General features: G+C 44.4%; 2 protein-coding genes across 2 annotated transcripts; one reads left to right on the top strand and one right to left on the bottom strand.

Moving 5' to 3' along the window:
* The first annotated feature begins 953 nt into the window (after nucleotides 1-953).
* Nucleotides 954-7,655, top strand: LOC101776679 (recQ-mediated genome instability protein 1). Its single transcript, XM_012847578.2, has 8 exons — nucleotides 954-1,830; nucleotides 3,034-3,204; nucleotides 3,860-4,005; nucleotides 4,380-4,609; nucleotides 5,380-5,951; nucleotides 6,171-6,281; nucleotides 6,363-6,494; nucleotides 7,162-7,655. The coding sequence occupies exons 1-8, from the start codon at nucleotides 1,027-1,029 to the stop codon at nucleotides 7,324-7,326; spliced, it is 2,331 nt and encodes a 776-aa protein (XP_012703032.1). The 5' UTR covers nucleotides 954-1,026; the 3' UTR covers nucleotides 7,327-7,655.
* Nucleotides 7,656-9,269: 1,614 nt separating this feature from the next.
* Nucleotides 9,270-11,350, bottom strand: LOC101773039 (11-beta-hydroxysteroid dehydrogenase 1B). Its single transcript, XM_004977894.2, has 6 exons — nucleotides 10,878-11,350; nucleotides 10,573-10,765; nucleotides 10,319-10,404; nucleotides 10,022-10,153; nucleotides 9,786-9,950; nucleotides 9,270-9,680 (listed from the first exon to the last, which is right to left on the bottom strand). Exons 1-6 carry the CDS (start codon nucleotides 11,328-11,330, stop codon nucleotides 9,387-9,389), a joined length of 1,323 nt encoding a protein of 440 aa, XP_004977951.2. The 5' UTR covers nucleotides 11,331-11,350; the 3' UTR covers nucleotides 9,270-9,386.
* Between the last annotated feature and the right edge of the window lie 2,355 nt (nucleotides 11,351-13,705).

The following is a 13,705-nucleotide window of genomic DNA, read 5'->3' as shown; positions in this document are numbered from 1 at the left end:
GAAGAAGAAAGAACCAACTGTTATGTGACTCTATGGGCCAACTGGGCCAGCGAGTCCATGAGGTGTTTATGTTTTGGAAGAGGCCCAAACGGTGAGTCTACCTCTGTTCTGCCTCCAGAGAACCGCTGTCTCTGCTTTCTTGCTCGATGTCCGCCGTTTTGGCGCTGCCGGCCGTCCCCTAGCGCGCAAGCCAGATCCAAGGCCTGAGAGAGGGATATGCCCAATCGACCAACCCCAGTCAGAGAAATCCGAGGGAGGGGAGGGAGAGCAAGCAAGCGGTAGCAGCGGCGATGCAGCTGCATCTCAGTATGACGGCGGCGCTGCGTCTTGGCATGACAGCGGCGGAGTAGTGGAGGTTGGCGTCTACTCTTCTGGTAGGACCAAGGAGAATTCTGCCCCAGCTAGAATTTTGGGCGAGCTCCGCCGCCGCGTGTCACCGTGTACCTGTCTAGTACATGATATCCAAGCGCCATTAAATTCACACGAAGATACTAAATCATGCATAGATGCACCCCCGATTTTACAATCAAGACCTTGAATTACAGGATGTTCACCTCGATGGCTATAATTCTTGAATCTCTTAATTAGTTAGATTAGATGGCAAAGCTGTTGGAGTTGCTTACATAACCAAAAGTTTGGGCTTTGCTACTTTGAGCCGAAACCAAAGAGCCTACCTAATTCGGCCCAACTCTTCAGTCAGCCCACCTCGCACTATCGCGGTGGTGCCAGGCCACTAGAATTCTGCCGAATAAAGCACAATACGCCTAATCCATTTCGTTTTTTTTTCCGAATCAATCCATTTCGTTTTGCAGAACATTCGCATCGCAGCCCATACGGTATCCCTTTTATCGCTGACAGGAGGACCCACTCGTCATTCTCACCTCGCCAATTCCTCCCCGTCTTCCACCTCCCCCCCCAACCCCAATCCAAACTTTGGAGGGAAACCCCCAAAACCCCCCAAAAACTCTTCCCCAATTCTATTCCCCGATCAAACCGCCGCCAAAAAGCGAATTTCCTTCAGGAAAGATGAGGCGCCGGAACCTAATCGTCGATTCCGACGAGGACGAGGACGAGGACGACGGCATGGGCACGGTCACCCCCGCATCCGCCTCCGCCTCCGCCGCCGCCTCGGCCTCGGCCTCCGTCGCCAGCGGCGGCGGCAGCGGAAGCGTCGGCCGGCCCTCGCCCCAAAACCCTCGCCCCCTCCCGGTCCCCTTCCCCTCCCTCTCGCAGTCCTTCGACCCCGTCGTGATCTCCGACGACGACGACGAGGAGGAGGTCGACGAGATCGTGGACTCCGACGGGGATTCCCCCATTGTCGATGCCCCCGAGGTCGCCTCCCCGCCGTTTCCTCCCGCTCCTACTTCCGCTCCCCCTCCTACCACTACCCCATTTCGGACCCCAAACCCAACTCCACCTCCGGCCCGGACCCCAACCCCGACTCCGCCTCCTCCCGCGCCGGCTCCCCCTCCTACCACTACCCCGTTCCGGACCCCAACTCCGACTCTACCTCCGGCCCGGACCCCAACCCCGACTCCGCTTTCAGCAGCGCCTCCGCACCCGACCCCGCCGCCGTCGGCGCTGAGCGGGCGGCTGCGTCCGGTGTACGAGCTCCTGCGGGGGCTCGGGCTGCGGCTGCGGCCGGAGTGGCTCGAGTCCTGCGCCGCGGGCATTCCCGGGTTCGACGGCCTCGGAGGCGCGGAGGCGCAGGCCAGGCGGTGCTTCGAGCAGTTCCTCTTCGCCGACATGAACGCCTGCGGGGCTGGCGTGCTCCCGGAGGGCGTTGGGGGCATGCACGCCGCCGTCCTCGATGGCCCCTTCGTGCTTCAGGTACGACATTGCTTACTGCAATTTTGGGGGGAATGATTGTTATACTTTGCTTACTGAGCTGTTGATATCCATTCTGTTTCTGGTGCCTCCTTGCGCAATGTAGTTGTAAAATTCATGGAATGACGCACGTGCTTCTGATAGGTAAAAATAACGTTTGCAAATTAGTCTCTGTTTTGGACTTAGCTGTTACTGCCTGGCGGTTTGATTTTCATCTGAAATGGGTTGTCAAACTCGAACGTTAAGCATTGGTTTGCTTGATGTATTCTTAGCTTGTGCTCCAGAAATGCACAGTTCACTAAAATTGGAAAATCTGGGTTGGCACTGTTGCCAAGAGCTGGCTGCATAGTATTAGAAATACTGAAGGTATTCTTCTGTTTTTGGAAAGATCAATACTGAAGGTATTCAGAGCTTGAAGGTAAATGCAGACCACATCAATTGGGAAAAATATTTCAGACTCGAGATTGCTGTTACTTTGGTTGGGCTTCTAAGCTAAGGGTTAAGGTGTTTAGTTGCTCCAAGCTAATGTAGCTATATTTGACTTCATGTTCAAATATAGAATCGTAAAAGGTACGTGTTATAGTAAGTAATTGTGCAGGCTAGTTGGTCTACTTAAATTACAAAATTAGATCCTGTTCCCGGTGCTAAAAATAAACAGAAGTTCTCAAGCAAACAGTTTGACTCATGCATAAATCTGCAGAAGTCTTGTTTTCCAAACGTGGCCCTGCTGAGTAACTAGCCTATGATGCCAATTCTTTTGTTAGGAGCTACAATTAAACTGTGTAAGAATAAATCAGAGAAATGGTTGGTCAACCTTACATGGTTATATCATCTTCTGATTTATGAAATCAGAAGTAATGTTCTCCCTGGCAGTCCTCTGTACATTACACACACTAGATCACTCTGTACCATGCTAGTTTTTGTAGGCTTTGGTATGTGCTAACTTGCTAATTGTTGATTGTTTCAGGAAATTGGGTTTTCACTATGCATTTCCTACACAGCATTATGCCATTCAAATTTTGTGTATTCCTAATTTCCATATGCCAGTTTATTTGCTACAGTACACGTTCATCCTTGTACATTTAATCTTGTATGCTTGCTGCACATTTTCTTAGTTTTTCCTTTCTATAGTATAGGAATATGTGGTAAAGGGCTCCATGGTTGTTTTGAGATGCAGTATTATCTGTATGACTCTGGGTTTTGTAGGTTGATGAAATTGTCAACATGTCAGCTCCTTTAAAGGAAAGATATCATGATGCGCATGCGGGACCAAAACGATGCTTAAAACTGTCAATGACAGATGGCATGCAACGCATATTTGGAATGGAGTACAGGCCTATCAAAGATCTGGCAGTTCTAGCTCCTGCTGGACTAAAGGTCATTTTTTGCCCCTTCATGCCTTAGAAGGTTGCCTTACCTTTGGAGTTTATTTTTTCCCTCCTTAGAATGTAATTGAGACAAATATGCTGGTTGCATTTAGCATAGCGATATAACATATACACTATGATGTATTTTGTTTTATTATCATTGCATTCTGTATATTAAGGTATCATTTTGACTGTTGTGTGATATCTGTATATTAAATTCATGCGGATAATTTTTTTGGTTGTTGATTACATCACTCTTTCTATTTTTTCTATCCACAAGATATTTTACCCTGTTGAGTGCTGCTAAACTTTTGTCAACCACTTTTTCTTGGATTGTTTAATATATTTTCTTACATGTCCCTTCTAATACGAACTTACATGATCATATCTGGATAATGCGATTGAAAGGTGGTCGCTTAGTTTCCCTCTGGTGCTTTTTCATTGAAAACAATTTTCAAAGCTTCTTTCTCTGACAAACATAAAAAGGTGATGCATGTGACATGTGAAGCATTATAAGCGAGCTGGCTATTTGGCTAAGGCATGACTGCAATTAAGAAATGTTGGAACTCGGTTTCAAAAGCCAAGCCTTCTCAGGAACTCGTCATCATTTGTATTTTTCTTTACTAATTTCTTATCAGCTCACTTAATTTTTCATTGCACCACAGATTGTTATAAGGAATGTGCACATAAGGAGGGGTCTTCTTATGCTAGTTCCTGAGGTTATTGAGATTCTTGGGGCCGTAGTTGATGAATTGGAAGCAGCGCGTGGTAGACTTGTTTCTGAAGTAAACAAACCACCTCGTGGCAAAAGGTATACATAGCACATTATTGAACGTAATACATGCTCATACATGATATTTTATTTCTAGGTATGTTGCCTCAGAAGTCAGAATGGATATTTAAGAAATACCTCAACACTTGTTCTGCAATTTTCCCATTAGATTATGATCATTCATTGCATCAACTGAAATGCAAACACTTCAGTTTAGGATCTTTTATGTGCAGTGAAACTTTTTTCTTTCAGTTTGTTTCTTTTTCCTTCAACTGTAATTATTCCAAACTTTATACACTGAATACTCAATTTTCATACATATTTAATAGCACTCCTTTATGGGGCCACTAGTAGTTCTGTCATGACTTAATATTGATATAGATCTCACATGTGTTCACCTCTTCATGCTGCAGGAAACAAGGTGGGTTGCCTTTGTCTTCAAGAGCCACCCTAGCTGCCTGGCCATGTAGTACAAATGTTACGGATGGTGGTGAGCAAGGGATCTCAATGCCTAGAGCAGTTAATTCCTCTCGTCCAACAGGATTAGGTACTATATGGCCATGTAGTACCAATGTTACGAATGGTGGTGAGCAAGGGATCTCAATTCCACGAGCAGTTAATTCCTCTCATCCAACAGGATTAGGTACTGTATATTATTGGTATAGAATTCATTGGCTACTAGCTTTTAGGCCTAGCACCCTTTTTTGAGATAAGATGTATAACTGAATTAAATTAATAATGCTAGTCAGCCCGTGACTCCTAGATCTAGGAAGTATATCTGGTCATTGTCATTTAGATTGAGGAGGGTGGTGGGAATATAACTTAGTCTCTCTTGCGAATGTGTGGAGTGTTTTTCAGAGAGGTCTATTGACCTCACCTTTGAATATATTTGCTCTCTTAATAAAATGGCACGCAGTTCTCCTGTGCTGTGCAGGAAAAAAATTAATAGTTCTAGTAATGTACGTACAGAAAGAAGTGGTTAACATTTTTATTTTATTAGAGGACTTCCGCTTCCCTTCTGATTAAAAAAAAGACTCCTTATATTAAAACTTCTCATTTACTCAAGTGGTGATACTAGTTACTGAATTCGCTCTCTACGATCCTCCATTTTATTCAGATATAGTGGCATTGCTATTTTATTGTATTATGTTTGTTGCCCACATTACTGCCACAATCTAGCTAGGATAGCATGACCATCATGGAAAATGATTTGTTTGTTACCACTTTTGTGGCAGCAGAATTTCTTAGCAATCAGTCTTAAATATTGTTGTAGGAAAAAATTCCATTCTTTCAACATGCCTTACTTTGCTATCGAGCAATCCATACGTCTTAATTTTCCATTGATTTAAGAACATAAAGCTCTCATAATTTTATCATTTTCAAGTTTCAGTGTCAAGTAATTTATGTATGCAGGTAACACTTTCCAGGGTAGAAGTACAGAAACTTTGGTTGAAGAGCATGTTAGCCCTCCTGTAGTAGTAAACACTGTCCAAGAGCAAATTCAGTATGTCCAAGAAATCAACATGGAGGACCCATCTACTTTTCATACCATGAAAAATACAGAAACGTCTGCACATACTACCCATGAATATGATCACACTCATATCATTGAAAGAAGTACACAGACCGTCGTAGAACAATGTGTTGACCCTCCTATTAGAGCAAACAATGCCCATGAACAAATACAGCATGTCCCAGAAATCACCAAGCAGGAACAGTCTACTGCTTTTGGTACGACGGAAGGAACATTGTCTGTATCTACCCCTTTTGGGTGTGATTCCCAACGTGGGTCACATGTTATTGAAGGCACTACTGCTAATGATGTGGAGGCTGCACGATCTCCAAATGTTGACAGGATAAATCAGATGGAACATTCTTTTATTCTAAATGGTGAAAATGAAAAACCATATACATACATTTGCAGCATGTTTTCTGACTGGGGTACACAACAGGATACAAAAGCCTACATTCAAGGAAAGATCAAGGTTCATTTGCTTCTTGCTACCTTACTGTTTATTTGCAAGCTTAGGAACCTTTCTGTTCCTTTTTAATTAAAAAATGTTTAAAAGTGTGTCTATCCCATATTTCCAGTTTCACCGAAGTACTTTTTTTATTCAAGAAATGCATGAATATTCTGTTCATTTATTAAATTTCTGTTATTTATGGGAGTGGGTCAGTGTTAATTGATGGCATAACTGCTGCAGGGTCTGATCACTTCTGTTAAACGTTTCCAATATAGACGACGCACGACATATGAGCTTTATGTATATATAGATGATGGGAGTTTTATTTCTGAGGCCTTTGTTGACCATAATGTGAGTACACCTGTTTCTATTAGTAATTTATCCTAGTTTTCTATCATACCACATTTCATTAAATTCAGTTTTGCTTGATAGATTGTGGAAAACATGCTTGGTCTTTCTCCTGGAGAGGTCACTGCAGCTCTTGCTGGTGAATTCGAGTTTGCATCAGCCAGTGAAGTAAAAGAAACTCTGAGAGGATTTCAGAGTTTTTTGATAAATTTTGAGGTTGGTTTATTTTTCATAGATTCATACGCTTTTTTACCTTAATAAATTGTGATTTTACATTGGAAAAATAATTTCTTATTGGCTACGCTTGTTAATTATCATACTAGATGAGTCTTGTTTGTATCCAAAATATCTACCAGCAGGGCCCAAAATGTGGTAAAGAATTGCATCTAGGATTGTCTTTCTATTCCTCTTTGGTTAAATGTGATGGTATGTCATAGGGACATTTGAGCTGACATAAATTCAAAATTGTCAAAATATAAGTATCTGCTTATTAGACCTAAGCAGGCCTTGTTTTGAGGGGAATAGGATTTCTGGGTTTTGGGGCCTCCCTTGTAGTAAAAGCCAGTTTGTTGGCTTCATAGAATATAATTCAATTAATCAAGTTAAGTAAGTCCATGAAGTTGATTTTGATAGATAATGCTCATAAAGCCTGCTGGACACTTTTGATTGGTGCCTACTGTGATAGGAGGGCTTAATCTAACAGTATATTCAAATATTGGGTAATCATTTTGAGTTTGTCCCTACTTATATTTGTATAATTATTATACATCCTAGAGTAGTCTTGGGACCATTTATACTGTTTCTGTTTGAAAAGATAAGAGCTATTCAATTTTTAATTTATAGCGTTTGAAAGGTGTATAAGCTTCGGTTCCCTTGATCCTAGGGTATGATGCTTATCGAGTTCAACAAAGACTCCTCTATTCCTATCATACGTGAGTTGGACGAAGGCTGTTCAAGTTCTAATGCATGGCTTCTGCTGCGAAGGCTGAAAATGTTTTCTTCTCAAAGACGCATACGAAGTCTGGATGCTATGGATACCACTCCATGATTATTTGCATCCTTTTATGACTGCTGATGGATACACAAATATTGCTGTGGTTTCGATAAGCCAGGCCATTGGCCAAGTGCATCTGTGAAGTATTAGTACTTAGCTTCAGGCTTCCACCACCCATTGGCTTCTTGTATATCTTAGCCTAATTATCTTTTGTGTGTTGGTGCTCATGCTTTATTCTGAACATTTTAATCCACCCTGATGGCTGATTCACATCACTTGATATCCTATAGTACTGTGAAATTTCTTTGATAGTTTAGCAATAGAAAGTTTATGAATTTGAAGCAACTCAGGGATCCAGAAATGGTGCTAGTCCTAAGCTACAATTGTTATGGCCTGCCATCTGCATGATCTGGGCTTTTGGGTTCTTTGATAAAATGGTAAATACTCCTTGTCTCGTTCTGTTCTGAACTGCTATCCTGTGATCGACTGAGAAGCTCCTCTATGCTCATGGCCACCAGTGCCGATTTCAGTAAGTTGACATCATTGGCTTTTATTTGTGTTTGTTAAGTAGGTAACCATTCAAGAGAAATAGCAATAGGGTTGGCGTCATTGGCTAATATATTGTTATAGTAGTATGGCACAATGTTCTATTTTTCTGTTTCCAGACAAATCCTTTTAACTAATAGTATATTCTTATCACATTAATATTTTTTAAAATCTGTGTTCCTTGAATGCCGTCTAAGTTCTTTCAAAATAGCATTATAATTCTAAATCCAGATTTTCGAAGGTTTGTTCCACTGGGATTTCTGGTTAATGGCGTGCACCAGGTCGTTCCTGGTGCTTCTTGGAATCTTGTTGCATCTTGCATCTATCGGAAATCTGGAAGTTTGTCTAGCTGTTATAGTAAAATGTGTTAACGAATGAGAAGAAAGCAGAGCATATAGCGGACTTGAAATTTCATGGGTAACAGATTTGAACGAATTCTATCGGTTTGTCATTTGAAGGTTTCCATTTTTTTTCCTAAGTCACGGGATACAATGATTGAATCTTTGCTAGTTACAAAGAATGCTGCTTATATATTGACACGGTGCTCAAATTATTGCCCTTGCCAGGCCGCAGGCCCTACTTTGTCAAGAGTAAGGTAGCCGTTCTGATATGTTACCATTGAATTCATAGCTTGGCGCGTGTTCGGCGGAGCTCCCAGCGCTGAGAAGTGATTTTCTGCTAATTTTATAAAGTGATTCTTTAAAATAAAATAAAAAAATTAAGAGCTGGAAAAAAGTAGCTTCTCGATTCCATGAAATGGTTCTCCATTCTAATTTTAAGAGTTTATGCTAAAGAATCAAAGAGAATCACTTTCAACCACAGAATCACTTCTTTCAGAGTATCAGCTCTCGTAAAGAATTGATGAAGCTCTACCAAAAAACAGTACGAATGATCCGATTCATAACAGATCCGATTCATAACAGTACGAAATGATCCCACATAACAGATCCGATTCATAACAGTACGAAATGATCCCACATAACAGTACGAATGATCCGGATCAGATGAAGCAACCATACGTATGATCCGATTCATAACAGTACGAAATGATCCAGTACGAATGATCTGATTACGAATGATCCGAATCAGATGAAGCTCCGATCCGAATCAGATGAAGATCCGAATCAGAAGCTCTGCCAAACAGGACAAATGATCCGACGTCTCGTGTGTTGCGCAAACTCGTGGGAAATTGAATTTCTAAGATTTCAGACTTTTTTTTTTCTGATAGTATCTTCCCAATGCAGTTATCCCCTTTATTTCTTTCTTTGTTGTGAGCGTGATGAATTACGCAAAGGTTTAACAAGGCGATAAGAACCTAGCGCCCTGAACTGTGAACTGTGAACCACGATGCAGCAGCCATTTTTTGTTTCCCTTGCAGATAAAGGACATGGATACCGTGACTGTTGACGCTGATGAAATTTTTAGCTTTATTTATAGCCTTACATGTCATCATCAAGCAACTTATTCATATTCCATGTCGCCACAGCCTGAACACAAAGACCAGCAGCGCAGGGCAATGCCACTGCAGTGCTGTACATCCACTAGTTGAGCCCGGCCGTCTGGCCTCACTACTGCTCCTTGATCTCCGGCGACCGGAGCGACGGCGGCTGCACGGCGCGGCGCACGCCCGGCAGCTCGACGAGCCACTTCCCCAGCGTGTCGGTGGTGGAGGTGGCGCCGGCCCTGCCGACGGTGAGGAGGCGGGAGTTCCATGCCAGGACCTCCGGGAGGCAGACCCGGAGCAGGTACACCCCCATGTACCACCTCGGCTCGAACACGTACCTGGCGCCCCGGCACACGTCGCGCACCACCGCCCGCGCGAAGTCGCCCACGGGCTCCGCCGGCGTCGGCCCCAGGATCGCCTGCACCGGCAGCACAAGCTCTCTGTTAGTCATCAATGGCGGGCGCTATGGCAGTTAGCCTTAGCCACACCGGATCAACAAGGCATTGAGCGAGATCAGCCATACGTCTCTTTCGTCCTGGTCCACCTTCATCTCGCCCTCCTTGGTGAGGATCTTCCCCTTGGTGATCTCCGACTCCACCACGCCCGGCACCACCTCGGTGATGCGGATGTCGCCGCCGAGCTCCATCCGCAGGGTGTCGTAGAAGTTGAGCGCAGCCGCCTTGCTAGCCTGCGAGCCAGACATGAACAAATTCATTCAGATGCTTTGTTCGAGTTGGTATGCTGATGAGTGGTGCTGACATTGTAGAAGGTGTTCCTCCCGATGAATATGTAGGACGAGTTGGAGGTGACGCCGACGATCCGGCCGTGGGTTTTCTTCAGGTGAGGTATGGCGAGCCGAGTTGGGTACACATGGCCCCAGAAGTTGATGTCCTGATACAGAAAGCAGCAGGCACATTCAGTTTAACAAATGCAGACACACCATTAGGTAAACTATTCCCCTTCAAAATGCACACGAGATGAATTGTCATTGATCGGCCTGAAGCAGGGTGTACTTCTGAACAGTTCAGGGAACTGTGGGTTCACTACTGCTCGTACCATGAGTGTTCTGAAGTGGTTCACGTCTTCCACCTCTTCGAACATGCACACCTGCCAGATCGAGGCGTTGTTCACCAGGTGATCCACTGCAAATTTCTCGGTTAACTTCGTTCTTACAAGTTACAAGCGAGGGATGCGTTTGGAAACAGAGCTTGGAGGAGCAGGATGTGTAAGGAACTGAACCATCCGACCAATTCAATTCACTCGTCAGAGCGGTGCTGGATGAACCGCGAAATCGATCGTGTCAGACTTACATCTACCGAAGTAGCGGATCGTGTCGTCGATGAACTTCTCGCAGTCTTCAGGCTTGGAGACGTCGGCCGGCAAGACGAGGACGCCCGGCGATCCAAGCCCCAGCGCCCTGTCGCCGACCTCGCGGAGGCTCATCTCCCTCCTCGCCACCAGCGCCAGGTAGGCTCTCCTCTTGGCGTACTCGTAAGCCAGGTGCTACACATATACACGCATGTACGATCTGACGGATCAGTATGTGCTTCTTGCAAGGAACGTATATTGATCATCAGTTTGATCAATCAACCAGTTTACCAGTTTCAAAAAGTACCTCGCCGATGCCGGAGGAGGCACCGGTGATGAGGACGACCTTGCCGGCGACGTCCTCGGGGAAGACGGCGCCGAGGAGGTAGGTGGTGAGCTTCCACACGTAGTACGGCGGGAGGAGGACCGCCAGGAGCGCCATGAGCGACGCCTGCAGCGCCGCTCCGGCCAGCTTGCTCATCACCGTCATCGCTAGCGCGTGCAGTTCGTCGTCGCCGGCGGTAATGCAATGCGACCTCGCTCCAGAACAGCGGCGCGCTAGCTTGCCGCCGTGTGGGTGCCTATCTGCACGAGATGTGGCTGTGTGGGATGAGTGATGACTCGTTTGGGCTGAAGGAGACACGTGGAGAGGCGACGACACCTGGGGGCCGGGCGGACAAGCACACGTCCATGCCACCGCCTTGTACGTGCAGCGCACACCAGACACCGCCCAACAAGTCCACGACGAAGCAAAGCTCATTCACACTCGTCGCGAAATCGAATGGCATTTTGTAAGGGGAAAAAAACAACTCCAGGTTTGCTTCGTTCGTATCAGCCGTCTTTTGTAGTCGTCGCATCTCGTGGCACGTAAGAATTGTTCTATTAGTGTACTAACAAAGGCTTGTTTGTAATTTTTTAAGCAACAGGCACGGAGCTTGTCCACTGGATATTTCCACTGAAACTGACGCTGATGGGTAACAAATTGGTGTATTTCAGTGCAGGGTAACTGAAGGAATTAAATTCCTTCGTCAAGATGATGAATCGAACAAAACCCTTTAACCACTGCTTCATGGCCCTAAGGTACTGAAAGAATGTCAATGTACAAATACAAGAGACTTGAATAATTTACACTGCACAAATACAAAATATATAGATTGTACACCGTAAAACATGCAAAAATCGAAGTAGAACCTGTAAGCTAAAAGTAGTTTTCCTTTCCGTACAATTAGAGCTGGCAGAAAAATCAAAGTAAAAGTAAAAGTTTTCCTTTCAGTACCACTTACAGATTTAGAGTTCATTTGGCAGAAAAATTGAAGCACAGAAACCAAAAAGGTTTTCCTTTTAGAGGCTCGCTTGGCAGAACTCCGACTATAGCTTCTCTGATGAAGCAGCTTTTTCAGTTTCGATTTATCTGATTAGAAAAACATAAGCTCCGACTATAGCTTCTCCAGCAGTTTCGATTTATCTGATTAGAAAAATATTTGGCAAAACGACTTCTTTTGACATTTTGAAATGGTTAAAAAGTTTCCTTTTCTTTTTTCTTTTTCTTTCCTATTCTTTTTTCTCTTTCCTTACCCTTCTCTCTTATTCGTTACTCCGTTACTGCCTACCCTCCGGCCTCCCCCTTTCCATGCCTTCTCCCTCCTCCCCATTCTTTTCTTCCCCGTCGCCGTCGCCCCACCCTCCGACCTCATGCCACCGTCGCCGTCGCCCCTTCCGGCCGTGCCCCGCCGCGCTCGCCTTGCCCTTCACCTTCTCTAGCCCCGTGCCGCTGCCGCCCCGTTCGCCCCCATCCCCTCATGACCGCGCCCCACGGGTGCCCTCTGGCTGCGGCTGCTCCCCCACATCGCTAGCGTCCCCGGCCGCGCCTCCTCCCCCACGCCGCCGGCAACCTCTGGCTGCGGTTGCTCCCCCACGCCGCTGGTACCCTCCAGCCCCGCCACGGAAGGGGCAGACCGGGAACTTTGGCCCTGCGGTTGAGATGGAGCCGCGGAGAGCCGGTGAACGGGAATCGTGGGACTTTCTTGGTGAAGCCGTTTTGATAGGAGACCTTAGGGGTGTTTGGATGCACCCCACTAAACTTTAGCACCTGTCACATCGGATGTTTGATACTAATTAGGAGTATTAAACATAGTCTAATTACAAAACTAATTGCACAGATGGAGTCTAATTCGCGAGATGAATCTATTAAGCCTAATTAGTCCATGATTTGACAATGTGGTGCTAGTCCATGATTTGATAATGTGGTGCTACAGTAACTATTTGCTAATGATGAATTAATTAGCCTTAATAGATTCGTCTCGCGAATTAGACTCCATCTGTGCAATTAGTTTTGTAATTAACTCATATTTAGTTCTCCTAAATAGCATCCGAACATCCGATGTAACCCTGCTAAAGTTTAGCACGTCGTATCTGCTAATGATGGATTAATTAACCTTAATAGATTCATCTCGCGAATTAGACTCGATCTGTGCAATTAGTTTTGTAATTAACTCATGATAGATTCATCTCGCGAATTAGACTCCATCTGTGCAATTAGTTTTGTAATTAACTCATGTGCAATTAGTTTTGTAATTAACTCATGATAGATTCGTCTCGCGAATTAGACTCCATCTGTACAATTAGTTTTGTAATTAACTCATGTGCAATTAGGTTTTGTAATTAACTCATGTTTAGTTCTCCTAAATAGGTTTTGTAATTAACTCATGTTTAGTTTAACTCATGTTTAGTTCTTTTAGTTCTCCTAAGTTCTCCTAAATAGGATCCATCCATGTTTAGTTCTCCTCCATGTTTAATTCTCCTAAGTTCTCCTAAATAGGATCCTCCTAAGTTCTCCTAAATAGGATCCGGATGTTGTATAGTTCCATCCATGTTTAGTTCTACTTAAGTTCTCCTAAATAGGATCCGGATGTTGTATACGGATGTTGTATAGTTCCATCCATATTTAGTTCTCCTAAGTAGGATCCGGATGCTGTATAGTTCCATCCATGTTTAGTTCTCCTAAGTTCTCCTAAATATAGTTCCATCCATGTTTAGTTCTCCTAACTAAATATATAGTTCCATCCATGTTTAGTTCTCCTAAATTCTCCTAAATAGGATAGTTCCATCCATGTTTAGTTCTCCTAAATTCTCCTA

The sequence above is a fragment of the Setaria italica genome, chromosome VII (assembly GCF_000263155.2).
Source record: "Setaria italica strain Yugu1 chromosome VII, Setaria_italica_v2.0, whole genome shotgun sequence".
Taxonomy (NCBI): Eukaryota; Viridiplantae; Streptophyta; class Magnoliopsida; order Poales; family Poaceae; genus Setaria; species Setaria italica.
This window is presented reverse-complemented; position numbering and strand designations above follow the sequence as displayed.